This window comes from Balearica regulorum, chromosome 1 (genome assembly GCF_011004875.1).
Source record: "Balearica regulorum gibbericeps isolate bBalReg1 chromosome 1, bBalReg1.pri, whole genome shotgun sequence".
Lineage (NCBI taxonomy): Eukaryota > Metazoa > Chordata > Aves > Gruiformes > Gruidae > Balearica > Balearica regulorum.
Window position 1 is genome coordinate 159205610 of NC_046184.1, and position 19405 is coordinate 159225014.

The window sequence follows — 19405 nt, forward strand, 5'->3', positions numbered from 1 at the left end:
CCTTTTGGATAACTACCTGATAACAGTTTACTAAAAAAAGAGTAAAGAGCAGAAAATGGATTAAGTTTCTACATCCAGTCTGTTTTTAAATATTTTTTCAAACTTGAAATACATTGTTTAATGACCCTCCTTCCAAAAAGAGCTGCACATGCTCCTCTGATGCTGGGGGTCTGGCCCAGCCATTGGGGCTCTACCCAGTCAGTGACTGAGGGCAAAACGTGGGAAACCATCAAACGGTGCAAGAATTGCTTCTGCCCTACAGAACTGATGGGGTATGAACGGGGCACAGTGTGAAAAATAACCCAGGAACTGTGATGGTACCTGTTTTTCCACCTACCTTTCAGTGAAGCCAGCCTTTTATGGCATTTAAACCAATTTTGAGTGTTTAATGCTCACAGATAAAACAAATGTCGAACATCACCTTTCAGGGTCTGTTTTCAAGAGATGGCTAGCACATCTGCAGATTGGCTACTTGAGGTGGCTTAGCACTTTGGGGTACCTGGGGAAGAGGGGAGGAGCCCAGCATTACCTGGCCTAACTTCCAGTTTTGTCAGGACTGAAATACTGCATTCCTGTCCCAGCCCAGCGCCAAGGTAAACAAATGGAAATAACACGTGCACAGCTCTCTCGGACGGGGGGCGTGAAGGTGCTTGCGAAGACATTACCAGCTCTGCAAATGAGGTTTGTCACCTAAGATTGGTGAGGGAGGAGAGCCATCATCATCGTTCCCCTTCCCTGAAGGAGCAGGACAAACGTGTCCTTGCACTGGCAGTGGGTCCTCGGTGCTGGGGTTACCGAAAATCCTTCGGCATGTCCGTGAAATGACTCAATGCCAGGTTAAATTTGCCCCGCTGCCGCGCCGGCGTGCCTCATTTTGCTTGTAAGGTTTGGCGTGAAAGCCTTTTCATCCCTCTTCGTGACAGACAGGTCCTCTGTTCGTCTCGGTGATGTCCCAGTTTGTACGTAGTTAGCTTGCTGCAGCTATGAGTATCGCACTGCTTGCTTTTCTTTTCCCTTTTTTTTATTAAGACTGTTTTTTTGAAAAAACACCATCGAGTGCGTGCAACTGCAGCGCAACAGGACCAGAAGTTTGAATGCATTAATTTGCTTTCGGATAATTAATGCCACTGTGCTTTCTTTTACTGTGAAACAAGATGACACTCAAACTTCCAAACTGCATCCAGGCTCTTCTGTCTCCGAATAAAACGTTTCTCAAATCCTGAGTGTGGCCACGGTGAAAGGGGAGCCTGAGCAGAAGAGGGGGAGGCAGGCACTTCCCCTGCGCCCGCTGGACCGCACTGGGAGGCAGCAGTGCCGGGTGTCCCGGGTAGCGTGTGACCCAGTCCGTCAGTTTAGGCTTTAAAAAACAACCCCCCCACCCCAAGAAGGGAAGACAAACTAACTGTGGCTTTGCTCCTGCAAGTTGTAATAACCGGGCTTGACCTGGGCTACTTTAACCATAAATGCAGTGGAGCAACACAGGAAGGTGCCTGTGTAGCTGAACCATGATTGTTTAATTCATTTGTTCCCCTATAAAGGATGTGTCAAGTAGAGCGTGTTTCCATTACGGGGATGGCTCCTGGGTTGTTTTGGGGTGCTGCTGAGCATGGCATCACACTTACCGCAGTACAGCTCCTGTAGTGGTAAGAAGGAAAAGAATTGAAGTTTGGAGTTTTTCCCAAGGCTCGGGGATGCGTTGGCCGATATTGGGGATTCCTTAGAGAAACCATGGAATGTAATTTGATTACAGCAAAGAACTGCAAGGGTGACTTCCTCCTGGTGTCTGTTTTTCACTGTTAAAGTTTTTGACTGAAAAGTTTAAAGAGAGATTTGAATTTTGTACGATATTTAAATGAGGTGTAGGACTATGAGACCACTTCTGAACACACCCGAACAGTCTTGCGTGTACAACGCGCCTTGGCGTTGGCCAGAGCAGCCACACGGGTAACGTACGCCTTTGTCTTTCAGCTGCTTTTGCAGGTACGATGGCTCGTGTCTTCGTCTACGGCACGCTGAAGAAGGGCCAGCCCAACTACAAGCACATGATCAACACGGCCAAGGGGCTAGCGAAATTCCAAGGAAGGGGCCGCACGGTGGAGAAGTACCCGCTGGTGATCGCGGGAAAATACAACATTCCTTACATGCTGAACATCCCGGGGACGGGACACCACGTTGCCGGGGAGATTTACTCAGTTGACGACCAGATGCTGCAGTTCCTGGATGAGTTCGAAGGCTGCCCAGACATGTACCAGCGTACCCTGATGAGAATCGAGGTGGTGGAGTGGGAAGGGAAGGGCGGTGCGGGTGAGGCGCGGGCAGCTGCCGAGGGCGTCGTGGAGTGCTTCGTGTACAGCACGATGACGTACCCACCCGAGTGGGTCGGCCTCCCCTACCATGACAGTTACGACTCCTCAGGGAAACACGGCCTCTCCTACGTCCTACGCGAAAGCCGGGATTAGAAATGGGAGATAACACAGCCCGGCTGAAGACGTAGTACTAAGCACGTGTCGATTGGTAACCTTTCCAGGAAAGCTGTAATACCTTTTTTATTAAAACACAGGATCTCTTGTAACATTCCCAACCCGGGAGCCTTGGCGCTAGCGTTGAAGTCTTGTAGGCCCAGAGATGGGGACTCCTCCCAGGTTAGTCAGCGTCCTCCTCGCCCCCGCTAACCTGCTGCGAGTAACTGCGTTTGCACGAGTTGTAAATTCACTTTATCTGTGCACATCGGTTCTGGGGTCTTATTAGTTTCTCAGTCTCCCCCTTTGCCTCAGTGCACGACTAAGGTCAGTGCAAGGCAGAGGAACAGGCTAATTTTTATTTTTTTTTTAACCTGAATTGACAAATTTCATTGTGTAGTTCTCCAAGGTGGGTGGAATAATGATGATACTATTGCACTAATAGCTGAAACTGATTTAAAAAAAAAAAAAGTCTGCAAACAAAGTAAAGCACAACTCGCATTTAATATTGACTTGTAATGGTGTTTGGTAGGTTACTGAATGTAAACAGGGAGAGGTGATCATATAGATACTATGCGCTTCAAGACAAATAAGAAATTGCTGGAGAAATAGAGAAAATTTACAGACTATTCTTACTCTGTATTGCGATGTTTTTCTGAACTGGAAAGGAGTATTTTTAAACCATGTTTAGTTTTATAAGGTACTGTGAAGAAGTATTAAAAGAGTAAAAGAGAATTACATTTAAAATTGTATTTTTAATTTAGCATTCTAAGCACTTTCGGTACCACTTCAGTTCAGTGAGTGACTCTGGGATTTGGGGGGCGGGAAGGTGTTGGGGACCAGGAAAAGCAAAGCTGATTTCAGCTGCCCACCACGCTACAGCGGATGCAGCTGTTGCGAGCACTTTGCACCACAAAAAGGTGACTTTTTGCCAAGCACTTTAATGCAGAACTTGCAACCATATGCAAACTGAATTTCCTGTCGGGGGGGGGGGAAGATTTTATATACATTCTAAAAAATATCCAAAGGACCTGTATTGTGATTATTGCAACTGGGGGGAAAAAAAAAAAAAAAAGATGGAAAGGAAGACTATCATCCCCCTGACCCAACCAACTGTGCTGGTTTCTGTACAATCTGGGAGAATCATGGCTTTCTGTTGTTACGCTCCTGTGCCTTATATTTTCCTTCAACTGCAGTGTTTGGTACATACAGATTGTACAGTATACAAAGCTGCCAAAGGGATGCGAGCAGGGAACGTATGCCGTGCAGTGAGCCAAAGTACGATTAAATGTACTAAGGATACCACTTTTGCTTCACTGCCAGTAGCCCTGTGATGGCCGGAGGAGATCCGGGTAGGGAATCAGCCCAGGGATCCAGGGTAAGGAATCAGCCTAAACTTTATCTGTAGTAGGCACTGCTGCGTCTCATGTAGAAAAATGGACAGAAAGCTTGTGTTGCTGCAGTAAACAAATTAAATCATTTTAAAGTAGAATAGTTGTGTCTTTTTTACAATACTTGGTTTTTTGGTAAGGGCAGCCTGCAGAACCTGAACTGTGCTCCTGTTGGAAGGGGCAAGATGGCATTAAGAACATTTGTAGGAGGATCTGCAGGGTGTCTGCCTCAGTTTCTCCAACTGCAAAAGCATTAATTTTCCTGGAGGGCAGGTAGTACCCAAACACTCTCCTTACTCATCTGGATAGGTTTTGTAAAATAATTAACAAAGCAGATCCCTGTACTACATTACTCCCCCTTGGCCATGCAATGTAGTTGTCAGTGTCTCAATAACATGAAAAAATGCCTCTTCAGTCAGAAGGTTCAAGCAGAATCATGAATCTTTCTGGTCAAACGTGAGTCACCAGCCCTGTCACAGACTGTATTCGTCCTTCACCTTCCGGTAGAGGACCCAGGTGCCTCTGGCCAGAGGTGCGGGGCGGTTTCTGGGAAGTAGCATGACTTTGCACATCCTAGGCAAGAAATCACAGCAGGTCCCCTCCTCTCTTTTGGGGTAGTGGCCAAGGCACAGCAGAAATGGTGACTTAGCTGTAGGAGGTGAGCGGGCAGCAGCGGAAACCTAGACAAGAGCACAGGGACAGGGATGATGCTTGCAGTGTGCAGGGACCGCGGAGGTATCACTGCGTCTAGTGAGCTGCTGACTTAGAGAGCCTCTGTTAACCACAGGCTAATATTTTGAACCCAGTAAACTTCTGCTGTCTACACCATCTTGTGCCATGGAGTTCCTCAGCGAGGAAGGGGGAAAAAAAATACATCATCTTACCTGTTCTGAACCAAGTCATCATCCCTCTTGCTTCTGTTCAAGTCTCTTAAATGTTCCTCCTCTCCAGGCCCTCTCTGGTTTCCCATACTGGATACACAGCTCTTCCAGCAGGATACAGTCCTGTATCATGAACAGTCCTAGTTCTTCACACAGTGTTTAGTAAGAGCCTCTGCACAACAAAACATCAGATGCTTGGTCTCCCTTTCCTGTAAGAGTTCAGGAGGAGGCCTGGCCTGAGGGACAGCAAGCACCTCTAGCGATACTTTGGGGTGGGGAAGGGGATTCAAGGACAGTGCCAGCTCCTTCTGTAAAGGCTTGCAACTAGTAATCGATAGAAAGAAGATAAAGGGAGGGGGAAATTTGAGTATGGAGTCTGAATAAAAGAAGAAAATTCCCTTACAACTGTAAATGAAAATACATGGGGGAAGTCTGCAATTTAAATCTAGTCTATACAAAGGCTTCAAAATATTACAACGAACCTGATCAGAATTTAAACCATCGGCAGTACTTTTTCAGTGCTGACACAGAGTGTAGGAAAACTGCTCGGTTCACTCAGTGGGTAATTTTTCACTCTTACCAACCATTCTGGACAGTTTGGCTGGGGCCTCAAACCAGTGATATTGCCATGGAGAAGAGAAATCGGATTTGGGCTTTTGTTGTGTTTTCTTTTTTTTTAAAAAAAGAGGCTTTTTCTGTTTTAAAGCAGAAATGGTATTTTATTGATTTTATTTGATCCTGAAAAATCAAAGAATTACAAAGGTTATGTACAAGATTTCTGGAAGTAAGAATCTGGGATCTGTTGCCAAGGTTTAACATCTGTGTTTGCTGTCTTAACCACTGATACAATAAATATGACTGTATAAAACCTTGCGCGTAGGACTGTCCATTTTCTGTGTGCCTTTCTGTCTGAATTGCCTTAATCTTACATTACAGATGAAAATAATAAAGGCTTAGCTAATTCCAACAGTGTGGAGGCAACCTTTCATTCCAGTTCCACCAGCAGATCTCCTTCTCCAACGGTATCACCAGCTTTGCAGTGCACAGCTTTCACCTACAGTACAGAAACAGAAATAATTTCAAACCTTCCTCAACAGCATAATTAAAGAAATGGTTTGCTTGACAGTGCTGATATAGAGTATCACATCTGCACGCACGGGGTAAACGGGCACTATGCAACATTACGACCACCACAGGGATCACAGATGAATGTATGTTGGAAGGACCTCAAGAGGCTGACAGCTCAACCTCCAGTGTTCAGAGTCCAGCTGAGTTTTGAGTGCCTCTGAGAGTGGAGAGTCCACTACCTCTCCAGTGCTTGACCAGATCGAACTCCCTCAAGGTATTTAGGCACCTACCACTGCCTGGTTTTCTTATGACTTAGGTGCTTGAAGACCTGAACATCAGATGGAGATGGCATTTTTAAAAATTAAAAGGCACCTTTCTTCCACCTGTTTGCACTGCTGTTCATTTACTACTAAAATTTTAAATCTTTTAGAGGAAAGGCTAACTCTTCAACACTCACACCTGATGTTTCAATGAAATATTGCGGTATTTCTTGCATTACAGATTTTAAGTCTAACTGAATTTGAGGACTGCAGCCATGAAGTGGGTTTCCCTCAGTCCCCGGGTGGCTGGGATAGATTGATTCAAATCTGAACTGGGATCCTTTAACATAACTGAACTTGGCAAAGGGCTACCGCTGTCAGATAAACGCAGCTACATCTGTAGATGAGTTATATACTCACGTGCAGATTCCTGAATTTTAAAACACAAACATCTTGTACTAGTCCTTCATTTCCTCTATAAAAGGCTGTAACGCGTTTGAATTCCCTTTCAGCACATGGAGCTCCAGAAAATATTTGAAGCTGTATATGAGAGTTTGCTTGCAATATTAATTCAGAGCTCACACTGACAGGCCCAAATCCTTGGTCAAAATCTTGTTCAGCAGTTAGCTTAGTTTAGTCATCCAAACATTACCTTGGGCTCCTAAGGGAAACCTGCAGCACACCCCAACTACCAGGCTACTACAGCTACGCTACCACCCACGTCCGAGTTCGGCAGCCTGCAGCCACGTGAGCTGCGAGCGTACCCCTGGCTCTGCAGGCAGGCATATTCACGGCACTGCTCAAGAAATGGAGCTGAACGCTGTACACAGGCAAAGACACCGTGAGATGTACAAAAAGGGGCTTTATTTCTAAATCAATAGCCAGGCAGCCTACCCGATTCCCGAGTCTCAATCTTTTAAGACATGAAAGCAGTGTGGAAAATAATATTCTATTTCTTTCTTTTTCTACAAAGCCCAAAGTTCAGCAAACATTGTAGCTGACTAGTGTTTCAAACTCCCCAGTGATTTCTGATGCGCAGCAGGGCCAACTCCTCGTCCTGACCCACGCGCAGCTGTCCCGTAGGAGAGAGGAGGCACGCCAGTTCCTCTCCATCTTTCCCTCGTTTTTAAACCACCTGCAGCTGGAGTAAACTCAAAGTAGATAAAAACCAAACCACTTTTCTCACAATTACAAACAGGAAGATGAGGTTTGATGCAGAAAAAGAATTCAGCCGGGAATGAAAACGGGAACGTCTTCCAGCTGAAGACAAACGAACTGAGTTTCAAAACACAGTTTCAAAGCATCAAAACGTGGACTAACAGCCAGGTCCAAACATCCCATTCCTGTGGAGGGGCCAAGTTATTTTAGCACTAAGAGCCATGACTTTGTACTGCAGAACAGGATGAATTCTGTTCAGCAGCTTCATTTCTACACAGCCCAAAACATTTTGCTTTTTCAAATTCTTAAAACTCTAAAGAACCAAATAATTTGCTTATTATTACAATGGAAACATCAAGGGGACACTACACAGTTAACATCAGGCCCACTGAATGGCCCGTGCACCATTCACATCCCGCTTTGAAGGATAAATAAGCCAAACGGGGGGTTTATGTGGCACCTGTGCAGAATGAAGGGGAGATGTTTATTATCGGGAGAAGTACTAGCAGGATTTTAAGGAACAGGCCCACAGGTTGCAGCACACCGTGGCGGGAAAGGGAAGGTTAAAGTAAAAAATAAAAGGGGGTGGGTGGGAGAGGGAATGGCATTTTAATTACCAATACTCACTAGTTAAAACCAGTGGATGCAAAGAGCAGCAATAAGGGGCTAAACAAAAGAAGCAAAGATGAAAAACTAAATGCCGGGGAATATTAATCAAGTGAGAAAATATATAGGATTTAATGCATTAAATAAAATAATAAAGTGGCAACGTTAGAGCGATGGGAGAAGGTACGTTCTCCCTCTCTTCGCAATTTTTTTCCTCGAGACCCAGTTTTGCACTAGACTCACTGGAAGAGGCAAGCCGTGGGCCCCAGTCTCAGCGACGATTTCGCTGCTGTGCCAAATAAGCCTTTCTTGTAAACACACAAACAGTCCTTGGCATAGAGACCCATCTTGAGATCTCAGCGAATCTTGCCAGTGACCAACCTCCTCCCTGCCCCGGGGAGTCAGGCTCCTTGCTGCCTCCCCCTGGGCTAAGGCACTTCGCGTCGGGGTTTAGCTTGTTATTTTTAATAGCAAAAAGGCAGCGCTTCAGGGAGAGGAGAGGGGCCTGTCCCCACGCAGAAAAGGGCTTGGACATGCTGGGAAATATGAGAATATATAACGCAGATCTTTGGCAAGGACTCTGACCAGCAGCTCCTGAGGAGTGACTCTGCTCTCCCTTTGAAAAGGATGGATCAGGGGCCTGTGTCTAGATGATGGTTTCACACTGTGAATTCTAATATGGCACAGGGATGCTCTGAGGCCCTGATTTAGGGGCTGATAGTCCCCAGACCAGATGGGGTTTAAGGCATGCCCTTGTCATATAAGCTTAACCGGTTCCCTGCCCAGAGTGCTGGGTTTGGTACATCCCGCGCTGCAGGAGGAGAGTCCCAGCTCCGGGGCTGCAACGCTGATCCCCCTAGAAGCAGGATACCGCAATGCACAGCCTTGCAAAGCCTAACACGTTTGCAGATCTAGGCTTCATATTTAACAGTCACAGTAATAAAAAAAAAATTCACTTTTCTCATCTTCCTGCAAAAGCACTTTCTGTGCCTTGTTCTGAGTGTTTTTTTTAACGTCAAATTGTTTGCCATTAATGAATTAACTGGCAAAGAGATCTCTCTTCAATTGCTCTCTGGAAAGATGGGATTTGGAGAAATGGTCTGCAACACCTTTCAATTCAACTTGGCATTGTAACATCACAGAAAACAAATCATTTAGGAAAAAAAAGAGTTATATGAATTTCTGAAGCCAGTAAAACTATTTCCTGCTGTGCTATCTAAGGCTCAGAACTACTTAACAGCATTCACAGCAAATGCAAATGTTAAAAATTAAAGACACCTTGCTTCGAAAGACTTACAACAATCAGACTTAATTCCTTAACAACCAGAATCTTCCTTTTTTCCTTTTTAAATTCCAACCTATTTGACAAGCTCCATATGGTTTTAAGTGACCCAAGGTATCTTACCTTGCCTGTTTTAGCAGCAATCATACTGTTCTGCATTTTCATTGCTTCAATTACACAAATCTCTTGACCTTCCGAAACCTGGTGAAATTAAAGCAGTACAAAATGAGGATAGAGGATTTGAAATGCTCTAAGTGTGTATGATTCTTCTGGAAAATAAAGGGATTATTTCATTAAATGCTAAAAAGACTTTAGTGGCACAAGTCAAGTCAGCACAACACAAACCACAATCACAAATCGCAGTTGCCTTTGACGAACTAGCAGTGACATGGGGAAAAAGGAATCACCTACTTAAAACTATCACCCCAGGCAAAATTTAAAGGCTCTTCTCCCATCCCACCTGTTCAGCTCCAACTCTACAGTTCATGTTTGACATCCATCACAGTTCGACATTAAATCCAGAGCAAAATTTAATCTGTGCAGTTTTGGCTGGGAAGCCTTGCCTTTGCTTCCCTGGCGCAGATCCTGTGGATACTAATCCAGATTCAGAAGCCAGAAGTTTCTTGGCACATGTCCGGGGGAGCACGGGCCGGAGCTCTGGCAATACCCAACGGGCTAATGCTGAGCAGAAACTCACACCTCTGCACGTGGTGGGATCCCGATGGCGGCTGATGACTTTGGGCTGAGGGAAGGGAGCATGCCTGCAAGGAACCACCGCCTCTCATCCGCAAGGGAGGCATCATGGAGGCAAAACCATAATTTCCACCACTGCTGATAGCCCTTAAAGGGAAACATTCAAGTGCCCTCTTTCTGCTTCTCTGCACTCTGCTAACAGGCATGCACAAGCTCAAGGTCACCAGTGACCCACTGGGCTGCTCTGCTGGGCTCCCTGTGCCTCCCAGTCAGATCCTCCCTCCAACGCCTTGGGCCACGCTGTGCAGAGGAAACAGCCACTCGGGGCTTTACAGCGGGCCAGGGGTGGCTGCCTATAGATGAGGGGAAAAGCAGGGGATTCAGAATTGATCCTTCATGTAACCCAGCGATCAGCCAGTCATCCTAAAAAGATGATTTATGCCAGAGAGGGAAGGGTGCTGGGCCCTACGCACCAGTATTTAGGACTTGTGCAGGTACACCCCTCTGGGACGCTTGGCTCCAAGCACCCACTGCAAGTCTTTTCATGAGGCTCTTTTGCAGATGCAGTCTGCCATTCACTCATTACCCCAGCAAATTTGGGATGCTTTCACTCTGATGTCAAAGTTTCATTAAAGAGGGTAATTTGAGACCCACAGAGATCTGGTCTATGCATTGTTATATGTGCTAGTTCCCTCAAAATGTGTTTATTTATATACATACAAATAGTTCTCTAAATATATGTGAAATGAATAATACATGTTTAAGGACAAATGTGTACCACTTTGGAGGAATACACTGACAGACAGGTGTAAAGTCAAAATGCCTATTGCATAAGGTACATTCTGAAAATTTAAATAAAAAGGGTTTTTTTCCTCTAAAGTGTGCACTAGTGTTAAACATTTCCCAGTGCTACTCTTGGCCAATGTCAACTGTACATTTGATAAGCACTGACTGAGAAGCATTGATGTCTGCCTACAGATTCTGAGCAAGACAGAAGAAAAGATGTTATGTTAAAAGGTGCTTACAAGGGGATGGGCTTTTGGGGGTAAATACGGAAAGTTTTTGCTATGGGAACATGGTGTGCCAACCGGATACAGAGAATAACCAACACCCAACACTTCACCTGCAGAAATTCCATCCCAAGCTTCAGGTGAGCATTTAAGTCATTACCAGTGTCAAATTCAGTGAATAGTATCAGACTCGTTCTTTGTCCCCAGTTATTTCCCTTCTCTTCCGTTTCCCCATCTTTTGTCTCTCTCCTTCCACACCTGCTGCTCTGTCTGTAGCTTTGTCCCAGCTGCTCTTTCTTCCCTTCCTCACTTTTCCTCCTCTTCTGCCTACCTCACTGCTCAGCTTTTCGTCCACCTGCTCTGAACTTTCCAGACATTTCTGAGGTTAAGAGGAAGCAATGAATATCTACTTCTAAAGAAGAAAAGAAAAGAAGAGAAAAGAAAAGAAGAGAAAAGAAGAAAAGAGAAAAGAAGAAAAGAGGTTTTTTGAGGGTTCTTACAGCATATTTCAGAAACAAATTTGCCACCCTCTGGTTAAACTCAGCTACCAGAGCTCCAAGAACATGGGCCTCTAAAGGCTGCTGAAGATTGAGACACTAAGGGCTGCAGATCTGAATTAAGTGGCCTAATTTTAAGGGCACAAGAAACTGTCCTCTTGAGCCCCAGCCTGATTCAGCTTGCCAAAGTGTAAGATGGCTTCGCCAGGTGCATGTCATGCAAATGGATCAGTTAGCAATTATCTAAACAGAGTTCTGGAAATGGAAATACATCTGCTGGAAAAGCACAGAATTGTGGCTGTAGATCTTAAGTACACCTGTAAAATGCAAAGAAGTATTAGAGGCTGTGGCATGGAAATGTTCATGAATCTGAATTTCTGCTCAGTTTCCCCCCCCCTTCACAAAAATAAAGTTTTTGTGTTTTATAGAGTACCTGCTGGGTTGATGACAAAGGAAGTGGTGTCTGAGAAAGAAATAACCCACCCAACCCGCAAAATATATAGACAAAGTACCCAGTTAACATCTAGTCTTACTAATTTGGAAGGAAGGAGGCACTTTCAGCACTTACCACGTGTGTAAATGCTGTGGCAGTACTTCTGATGATGTGCAATTTGTTGAAAATTACCTTGGCAAAAGTGTCACTTAAGCACAGAAGTTTAATTACTGGTCTTATGTGAAACCTTTACAGCTCCACTCATTGTGTTGCAAAGCGACAAATCCTAAAATTAGGCACTTGTATCTCTCTCTTCTCTTTTTCGGTCTTTTGGGCATTGTCCAATTTCTTTCATTCCATAATTGCACATATCCTTTTGCCTGTTATTTAGCCTGCAAATGAAAACCACGGCGATGCGTATGAGTTCTTGCTTTCTAACTTATTTAAGGATTTATCTGGACCATTTTTAATGTTGCATTTTCATGGTATAATTTCTTTCTTTCAGTGGATGGTAAACCAATGTAAACCACCATCTTTACATTTCAATTTAGAGAGGTCTCAGTGATGACCCAAATCTGTCAAAACAGGCAAGTAAAATCAAACAAAAAATCTGATTGACTGGAACCAAGTAAAATAAAAGGGCTCCTCTTCTTAAAAGAAATTAAACTGAGGTATCTTTCTCACAGAGTTACGCTACAGACAAATCGACCTTTACATTGCTTGGAATATCAAAATGAATGAGTGATTAACTGTTAGATTTGCAGTCTGTATTTTTGTAGTTTATTTCTGCATGGAGCAGTTCAAAATATCTGTTCAGATTTGGACTCCATAGAATGAAAAGAGAAAAAAGGAAAAAAAAGGGGGGGGGGGGGAGGGAAAAACAAAATCCTTGAAGAGGAGTGTACTTAACATCTCGATGTTGCTAACAATTCTGACATGAATTTGGGAACAGTCAACAGCGCTGCTCATGTAACTTGGGGACCGCACGGTGGTTGTTATCTCCTCTGGCCGAAAGGTTACAGGCAGGACAGAGAACTGTCTCCAGCCATTTCCCGACCAAGCAACTCACGACACGGGCTGGAAGCCGAATTTGAGAAGCAGCAACCCCGAGCCATTTTCACCACACCTACAGGGGGACCATAAAGACTAATTGCGCTTACAGATGGGTCTCCTTAAAACTCACGAGACACAAAAAGACAGCGCGCGCCCGAGGGCATTGCTGCCACGGGATCTTTGTGAATATGGTACACTTTTCTCAGACTTTTGTGCGTCATCTGATAAAGACTTAATGCTTGTGACAGGACGTCTTCGATGTTAGGCTTACAAAATGGTCACAAGCCCCACAAGTCTTTCTGATAAACCCAATGGGCGCTGATGTATTTCCCCGCTCTCCGTCTAATTGGTGTAAAGTTTGTGGATCTGAATCCCCGATCTTTTATCCAGCTTGCTGCGTCCTCTCCTTTGACATGAGGTCAGAGTTCACATTCGCATCCGATTATCGAAGTGGCACTCATTAACCGGCAGCCTGCCTCGCACCAAAATGAGTTCGCTGGAAGGGGAACTCGGCCCATTTACTCAGCAGATTTTAGCATTTTAAGGAGGCCTGAATGTCACACAGTATTGCTACGTTTTGAGGAGTTTCAGACATCTCCAGCTGATGATTAATTGTGAGTGATGGGAAATAAAATCCAGTAAAGCCAGCTGCTTGCCATGGTCGGCAAAATTACTATAATGGATATAGGCTGCCAATTTTCCAGTTTTACTGGCAAGTCTTCCAAGTGTAATTAAGGGAAGTTATAAATGATATGGAAATCTATCAAGTCCCATTTATTTTCAGAGGAGTCTTTCCCCTGAGACTTTTATCTTCAAGCTTATAGTTTGCTTTGTTGTGCTAATGATTTAAACCACTTCTTATTTCTGATTAAAGCCCCCAATATCCTTCATAAGAAGTTAGATCCACTTTATTCGGAAGGATTTAAAGAAACAGAAACCTTTTTAAAGTTGTGTTTGTTAACTGTGCTGAGCTCTCGCTTCCTCTGCGGAGGCACAGCAGAGTATCCTCCATCTTAGGCACCTCGCTACCGTCTGGACATCTGCTTCCGACAAAGTCTGAGGATTGGGAAAGATCTGGGGGTAGGGGGAGGGAAAAGAGGGAGTAATAAAAATGAAATTTAAAAAAAATCCACCACCACCAAAACCCCAACTTCCCTCCAAACCCTAAATCCTCCAAAAACAAAGATCGTAGGTGCTGTCTTAGACACCAGACATTTAGCACAGGGTGGTGTTGCTCACTAATGTTGTTTGATTTGGAATAAAAGCATGAAAATGATGTGCAAAGGCCTAAAATTGGAGATGTAAAGGATGACTGCACAGTATTCCATTTCTCAATTTCATCCTTCAGAGCCACAAAATGGGGGTGATACAGTTACTGGATGAGATTTACAGTAACAGCTGTGGTCTTCCCACACAAGGGAGGACCTTCTAATGGGCTAAGGTCTGTTTTGAACAGACGGGGAGTAGCAAAACAAGGTTCCCTATTAAGGCTGTGCAGTAATATTCCTGATAAAGAAAATGAGTAGTGGTAGTCAGATTGCTTTAAGAGACTTAAATCTCCTTTCGCTGTTTAAAAAAAAAAAAAAAGAGCTATTTTAGAAAGTGCTAACTGCTAAATAAATGAAAGACATGTAAATGTAAGGGTTTGGGTTTTTTCTTAATCTCATCGCTACGAACTGTAAAGAATGCATAGGAACCAGTGCCAGGGGCATATGGCTTTCTCCTGTGCTGAACATTCATACAAAAGACAGGTTCATCAGTCATTGGAGTATCTGGATAAAAAATTAGCTCCTGATGGATGGTATTTAGAGCTTACCTGCTGCTAGTACATTACCAGAGAAACACAGGTTTTGAAACCCACATGACATTAGAAACTGCAGACCATGAAATACCCCACGTGCAAGCGCACTCATAATGTACGCCAGGTTATACAAAATAAGAAATAAGCTATTTAAACCCTCTGCCTAAAATTGGGCCCGCTGCAAGGAACCCTGGGTCAGCCCTACACAGGCCAATTAATGCACAGCATCTGCTGTATAGAAGCCGTGCATGAAGCACTTCCGAATGATTTCAGCAATTAAAAGAAAACTGTTTCCTGCCTGTTCTGACAGCAACTGTTTCAATGCAAGAGTGAGCACCAAATCATTGTGTGCAGCTGAAAAAATTAAGTCTTTTTTTTTTTTTTTTTTTTTTTAATCTTGTGAAAAGGGGGTGGGAGGGATGAAGATTTCTTACGGAATCGGATCGTTCTTTTGTTGTCCGACATTCTGTGTTTTTCTGCCAAATTAGACAGAAGGCTCCGAGGGTTTATGGGGCCCTCTACAGTATCACCTTCTGGTGCACTGTGGCTCCCTAAAAAGATGGATCAATATCAACCCTGCTGATTTGCCTACAAAAGTGAAAATCCCTCAATTACATTTTTAAGACCGTTATATTTAGAACACAGGTGCTCCGATGCGTAACATTTTTAAGGCTCTTGGAGCTGAAGGGAAGAAAAAAAAACGACGAGAGCCCTAAGCAAATAAGATCTTAGATTTGGTTAAAAGTGAAGTGAGAACTGGATTTTATTGATATCTCCCTTTCTCAGCTTTGGGGAGACACCAGTAAACATCCCTCACGATTTCCACTATGCTGAGACTTGTGTCCCTATTGAGCCTTGTAAGTAAGACGGGACAATGCAAGACGGTGCCATATGAAATACAGCTACCCTCTCGTGGAGCCTTCTGCAAAATAATTACACACGTTCATCTTGTTTATGCTTGTGCAAAACCACTGAACAGTGAATTAAGTATGCATTCACTATCTGAACCCCTTATGAAGATACTGGGAGGGGGCGTTTGTTTAGTTGTTGTTTAAACTAAAGGCTATGCTGGTATCATTCCCTTCCTGGATTTTTTTCTCTCTGACTTGTTGGCAATCTGGCAGCAAGCATCCAACAAGAAAACAAATCAAGAGGAACTGGATGAACAGCAATTGAAATTCCTTGACACTGTCCATTACCATGTAAAATAATTAGTGCAGGTTTTCCCTTCTTTCCAAATTAACTTTGAAATGGGAGCTACAGAGCTGCAAACGTAATTAGTGGCAATTAATAGTACTTGACAAATCATTATTAAACTTTTTTTGCCACTCTCCTTTAATGAAAGAATCCGAAGATAGCACATCCCAAATTTTGTGACCTCTAGCTAAGCAAAGGTCAGTGATGTCCCCCTGACAGCAATCAGCACTGGCTATTGCACTCCCACTTATCCAAAACACGCTTCCCCGACCGCGCCTGAGATCCCAGCGTGTTGGGGAAACGATACGCGGGCCGAGCGCTTCTGGGGGCGATTCTTGTGCTACTCAGCCCGAGGCAAGGCTTAGTTTCCATCGCAGCAATCTTTACCTGTCAACTTTTTCAGTTATGGCTAAAAAGTTGCTTACCATTCAAAAAGGCGAAGTGCACCAATTAAAAAAAAATAAATAAATCTATGAATTCTTTTCAAAGGATGGTAGCATTTTTTCCCCCTAGGAAGAAACTCTAATAATATTGACTATTTGTACCTCATCATCAGAATGGGATTTCATTCTTAATTGCACCGTACTCCAAATCTTAGACTGTGCAATTGCATAAAGATATAGAAGAAAAATCTATTAAGGTCAAATATAAAAAAACCTACCTAAACATGCTATGAGCAATTACTATAGTTAAGGGTTTTTTTTTTAATGTAACCACAATTAGTACTTGAAGCCCCATGTTATAAGAATGGTGAAATATTTGAATGCTTTTACTCTTGAAATTTCACAACTGTGAAAATGCTTTCACTTCCCATTTACCAATAGTTTTCACACACACACACACAAATACACCCCCAAAAAAATTTAATACACAGAATCATAAAACCTACATGAGGTTTGTGATCACATTTGGTCAAGTTTGCAATCTCCCTTTAACTTAAAAATGCAGTTTATATTTGCACTGGGATTACTGAAGAATAGGAAGGAGGAAAGGAGGTAAAGGGAAAAGGAAAAACAACAAGGAAAAAAAAGGGTTCACACACAAGATAAAAATCTTATTTGAATTTAAGAATATCTTATTAAATTATTGATACCATATTAATCTAAATAAAACCTGAAATTGTTACCTAAGCAAATCCATTTTTACTGTTTTTCCTGGTTGTTATTTCTCTGTTATGAATTCCAACCAGTACAATTATAAGATCAGAAAGAGAAATTTTTTTATTTTTTTTTTAAGATTTTGAGGTCTGAAGGGCAGGCAAGATTTAAAACAACACATAACTGGCTGATGGCAACAGGTAACTTTACAATTCCACCTTTTCTTTCACAAGAATGGACGATGTAGTAAGAAACAGAATTTGGGAAGCTGTTTTGGTTTGGTTTTCAGTAGTGAGCGTTTCAGCAGTAGAGGTCAAGAAAAACATATCTTTTCCCATAGCAAGAACCTTCCTAGGCTTGTGAAATGGAAAATTGTGGAGAAAGATTTTTTTTTTTAAACTACTTTTCTAAAGAACAGGAAGGTAAATTGAAATTATGTGCATGCAAATGAACTGGAAGAGAACAACTGGAATGCAGCTTAAAGCTTCTTCCTCGGTTGTTTTTAAAACGTGGGATCACTGACAGGAGTGTGTTTTATAAGTTATACAACTAAAAAAGCAGCCTTCAAGATACCCAGTTTCAAAATTACTGAATTAGCATATACATTTAATAGCTTACATCGTGGTAGAAAAAAAATCATCCCGTGCAGTATCAATACCCGTGGCTACAGTAGCACCAATGTGAAATCATAAGAAATGAGAAAAGTCGATTTAAAGAGTGGTTTGAATGGTGATAACTTCCAAAACCTGGGGTAATCTTGAATTACTGGATAGAGGAAATTTAGACACTTAAGTCATAATAATTGACTGTCTCTTCTCTTGGCCGTAGTCCTACAAAGATGGAGTACTGCTGGGGTGTTTACCCAGAGGTGCTTTTCTTCTACATATTTACGGACAGGGGAATCATTAAAATGATTTCGGCTATCAGCACTGGTGTTAACTTATTGACCAATGCTGGGCTTAGTAATGCCACCTGTTCTGCCTAATTTAATTAAAAAAGAAAAACAACATAAACATACAGCTAAAAGAAAAAAAAAACCCTTTGCATTTCTGAGACACAAAAAACTGGAAAAGCAAAAACTGTATTCACCAGTGAAAACACAGCAAAGGCTACAAGGCAATCAGGACAGTTAAGATCTTCTTTTGTTGCTGTGCTCAGTTAAGACTATCAAATTTGGAAGCAGTTGTGGGAGCACCTTGGGTGGCTTGCTTTAAACAGGGTACGACAACATTGCTTTACCTGTTCAACCATTAAGATCTTGGCCTTTCCCTGCTCCTGCAGTTTCAGTGCACAGAATCCTACATGCACAAAAATCAAGCCAGCAACTCGAGACGAAGAAGCAGTATTTGCAAGTGCCTGCCTACTTCCTTGCCTCTAAGCAAAGCAGTGAATTTGTGCAGCTTCAGTAGTTTTCATGGTGCTGTATTTGTGGTAGCAGTGGGGAGATTAAAACCACGTGCAGTGCCGTCTCCACACTCTGGCATGAAAACGCCGTCGTGTGCTGGCAGGGTTGGCTTGCGCTGCCATCGGCGTCGGCAGAGAGAGAGCGAGTCCCTTGCCTGGACTCTTGAAGCCCAGTGGTTTCTCTTGCCCTTGGCACCACGAGGAACCAAAAAGTAACTCTCCCCATACCGAATTACATCCCGATGCACACTTGGCATTAACGATCTACTTTTACAAAATAAACGTGCAAACACCGTCCCTCTCCAAATGGATGTTTCCTATATACCGTGACTGTGTTATCATGAGGAATGTAAGTTAAATTTAAACCTTCTTTCCCTAAATAATATTAACCTTTCCATTCAGCCAGATTTCAAATTGTTTTGTTGTTTACGTTGCTTTCTGCTTGAGTGCCTTCATTGTGTTTTCAGGAACAATTGAGTGACAACTAATTACAGTCTTCTGATCACATGAAGGAAAATAAAGAACGTAGAAAGTAACTAAAAAGCCAAAAAAATTGGCAGCATCACAAGTTCTGCTTCTCCCTAAATGACAAACAGCACTTCCCCACTGTGTTACTAAGATCTATAGATCATCTTACAGACAAAAGAAAATAAATTCCTTGCATATGCACTATCTTTTGGCAAAAATTAAGTTTGAAAACTGCTTATCTGACCAGCTGGATAGAGGATGCTCACACTATCTTCTATAAGCCTTCGTCAGACCAAAGTATTTTTCAGCAACAGCAGCCAAATGAGAACACCGTGCTTCAAGGAAAAACAATGATACATCGAGTGGGGAAAACACGGAGATCGGCGTTGCCTTCTCGTTTGGCATCTTACGCAGAGAGGGACTAACAAACACACTATGCTTTACCTGACCAGGCGTGATGCCCTATAGCTGAACCGCAGGCAATAAACACCAGTTTGCAAACGCCACCAGACAAAGACTAGATGTTCCTCTCTAGGAGTTTCTTCACCATTTGTAAAGTTACACCTGAAGGAGGGGTACCGCAGCCCAGCTCGCCGTGCTACTGATTGCTCTGAGGGCATCTCTGTGAGCGCAGCGCTGTTGCAGGG

General features: G+C 43.2%; 2 protein-coding genes across 4 annotated transcripts in view; one reads left to right on the forward strand and one right to left on the reverse strand.

The window, feature by feature from the left end:
* Window positions 1-5599, forward strand: part of GGACT (gamma-glutamylamine cyclotransferase) — a 31468-nt gene extending 25869 nt beyond the window's left edge. For both annotated transcript variants that reach the window (XM_075740866.1, XM_075740872.1), the window contains one exon: window positions 1969-5599. In XM_075740866.1, coding sequence (XP_075596981.1) covers window positions 1986-2459 — 474 coding nt within the window. In that variant the 5' untranslated portion in view covers window positions 1969-1985 and the 3' untranslated portion in view covers window positions 2460-5599. The remainder of the gene's footprint in view (window positions 1-1968) is intronic.
* PCCA (propionyl-CoA carboxylase subunit alpha) overlaps window positions 5422-19405 on the reverse strand; it is a 302667-nt gene continuing 288683 nt past the window's right edge. For both annotated transcript variants that reach the window (XR_012833141.1, XM_075740848.1), the window contains 2 exons: window positions 9229-9306; window positions 5422-5785 (listed from right to left, as the gene is read on the reverse strand). Coding sequence is in view for 1 of the 2 variants with exons in the window: in XM_075740848.1 (XP_075596963.1) it covers window positions 5717-5785; window positions 9229-9306 (147 nt within the window). In the remaining variant the exon portion in view is untranslated. The remainder of the gene's footprint in view (window positions 5786-9228; window positions 9307-19405) is intronic.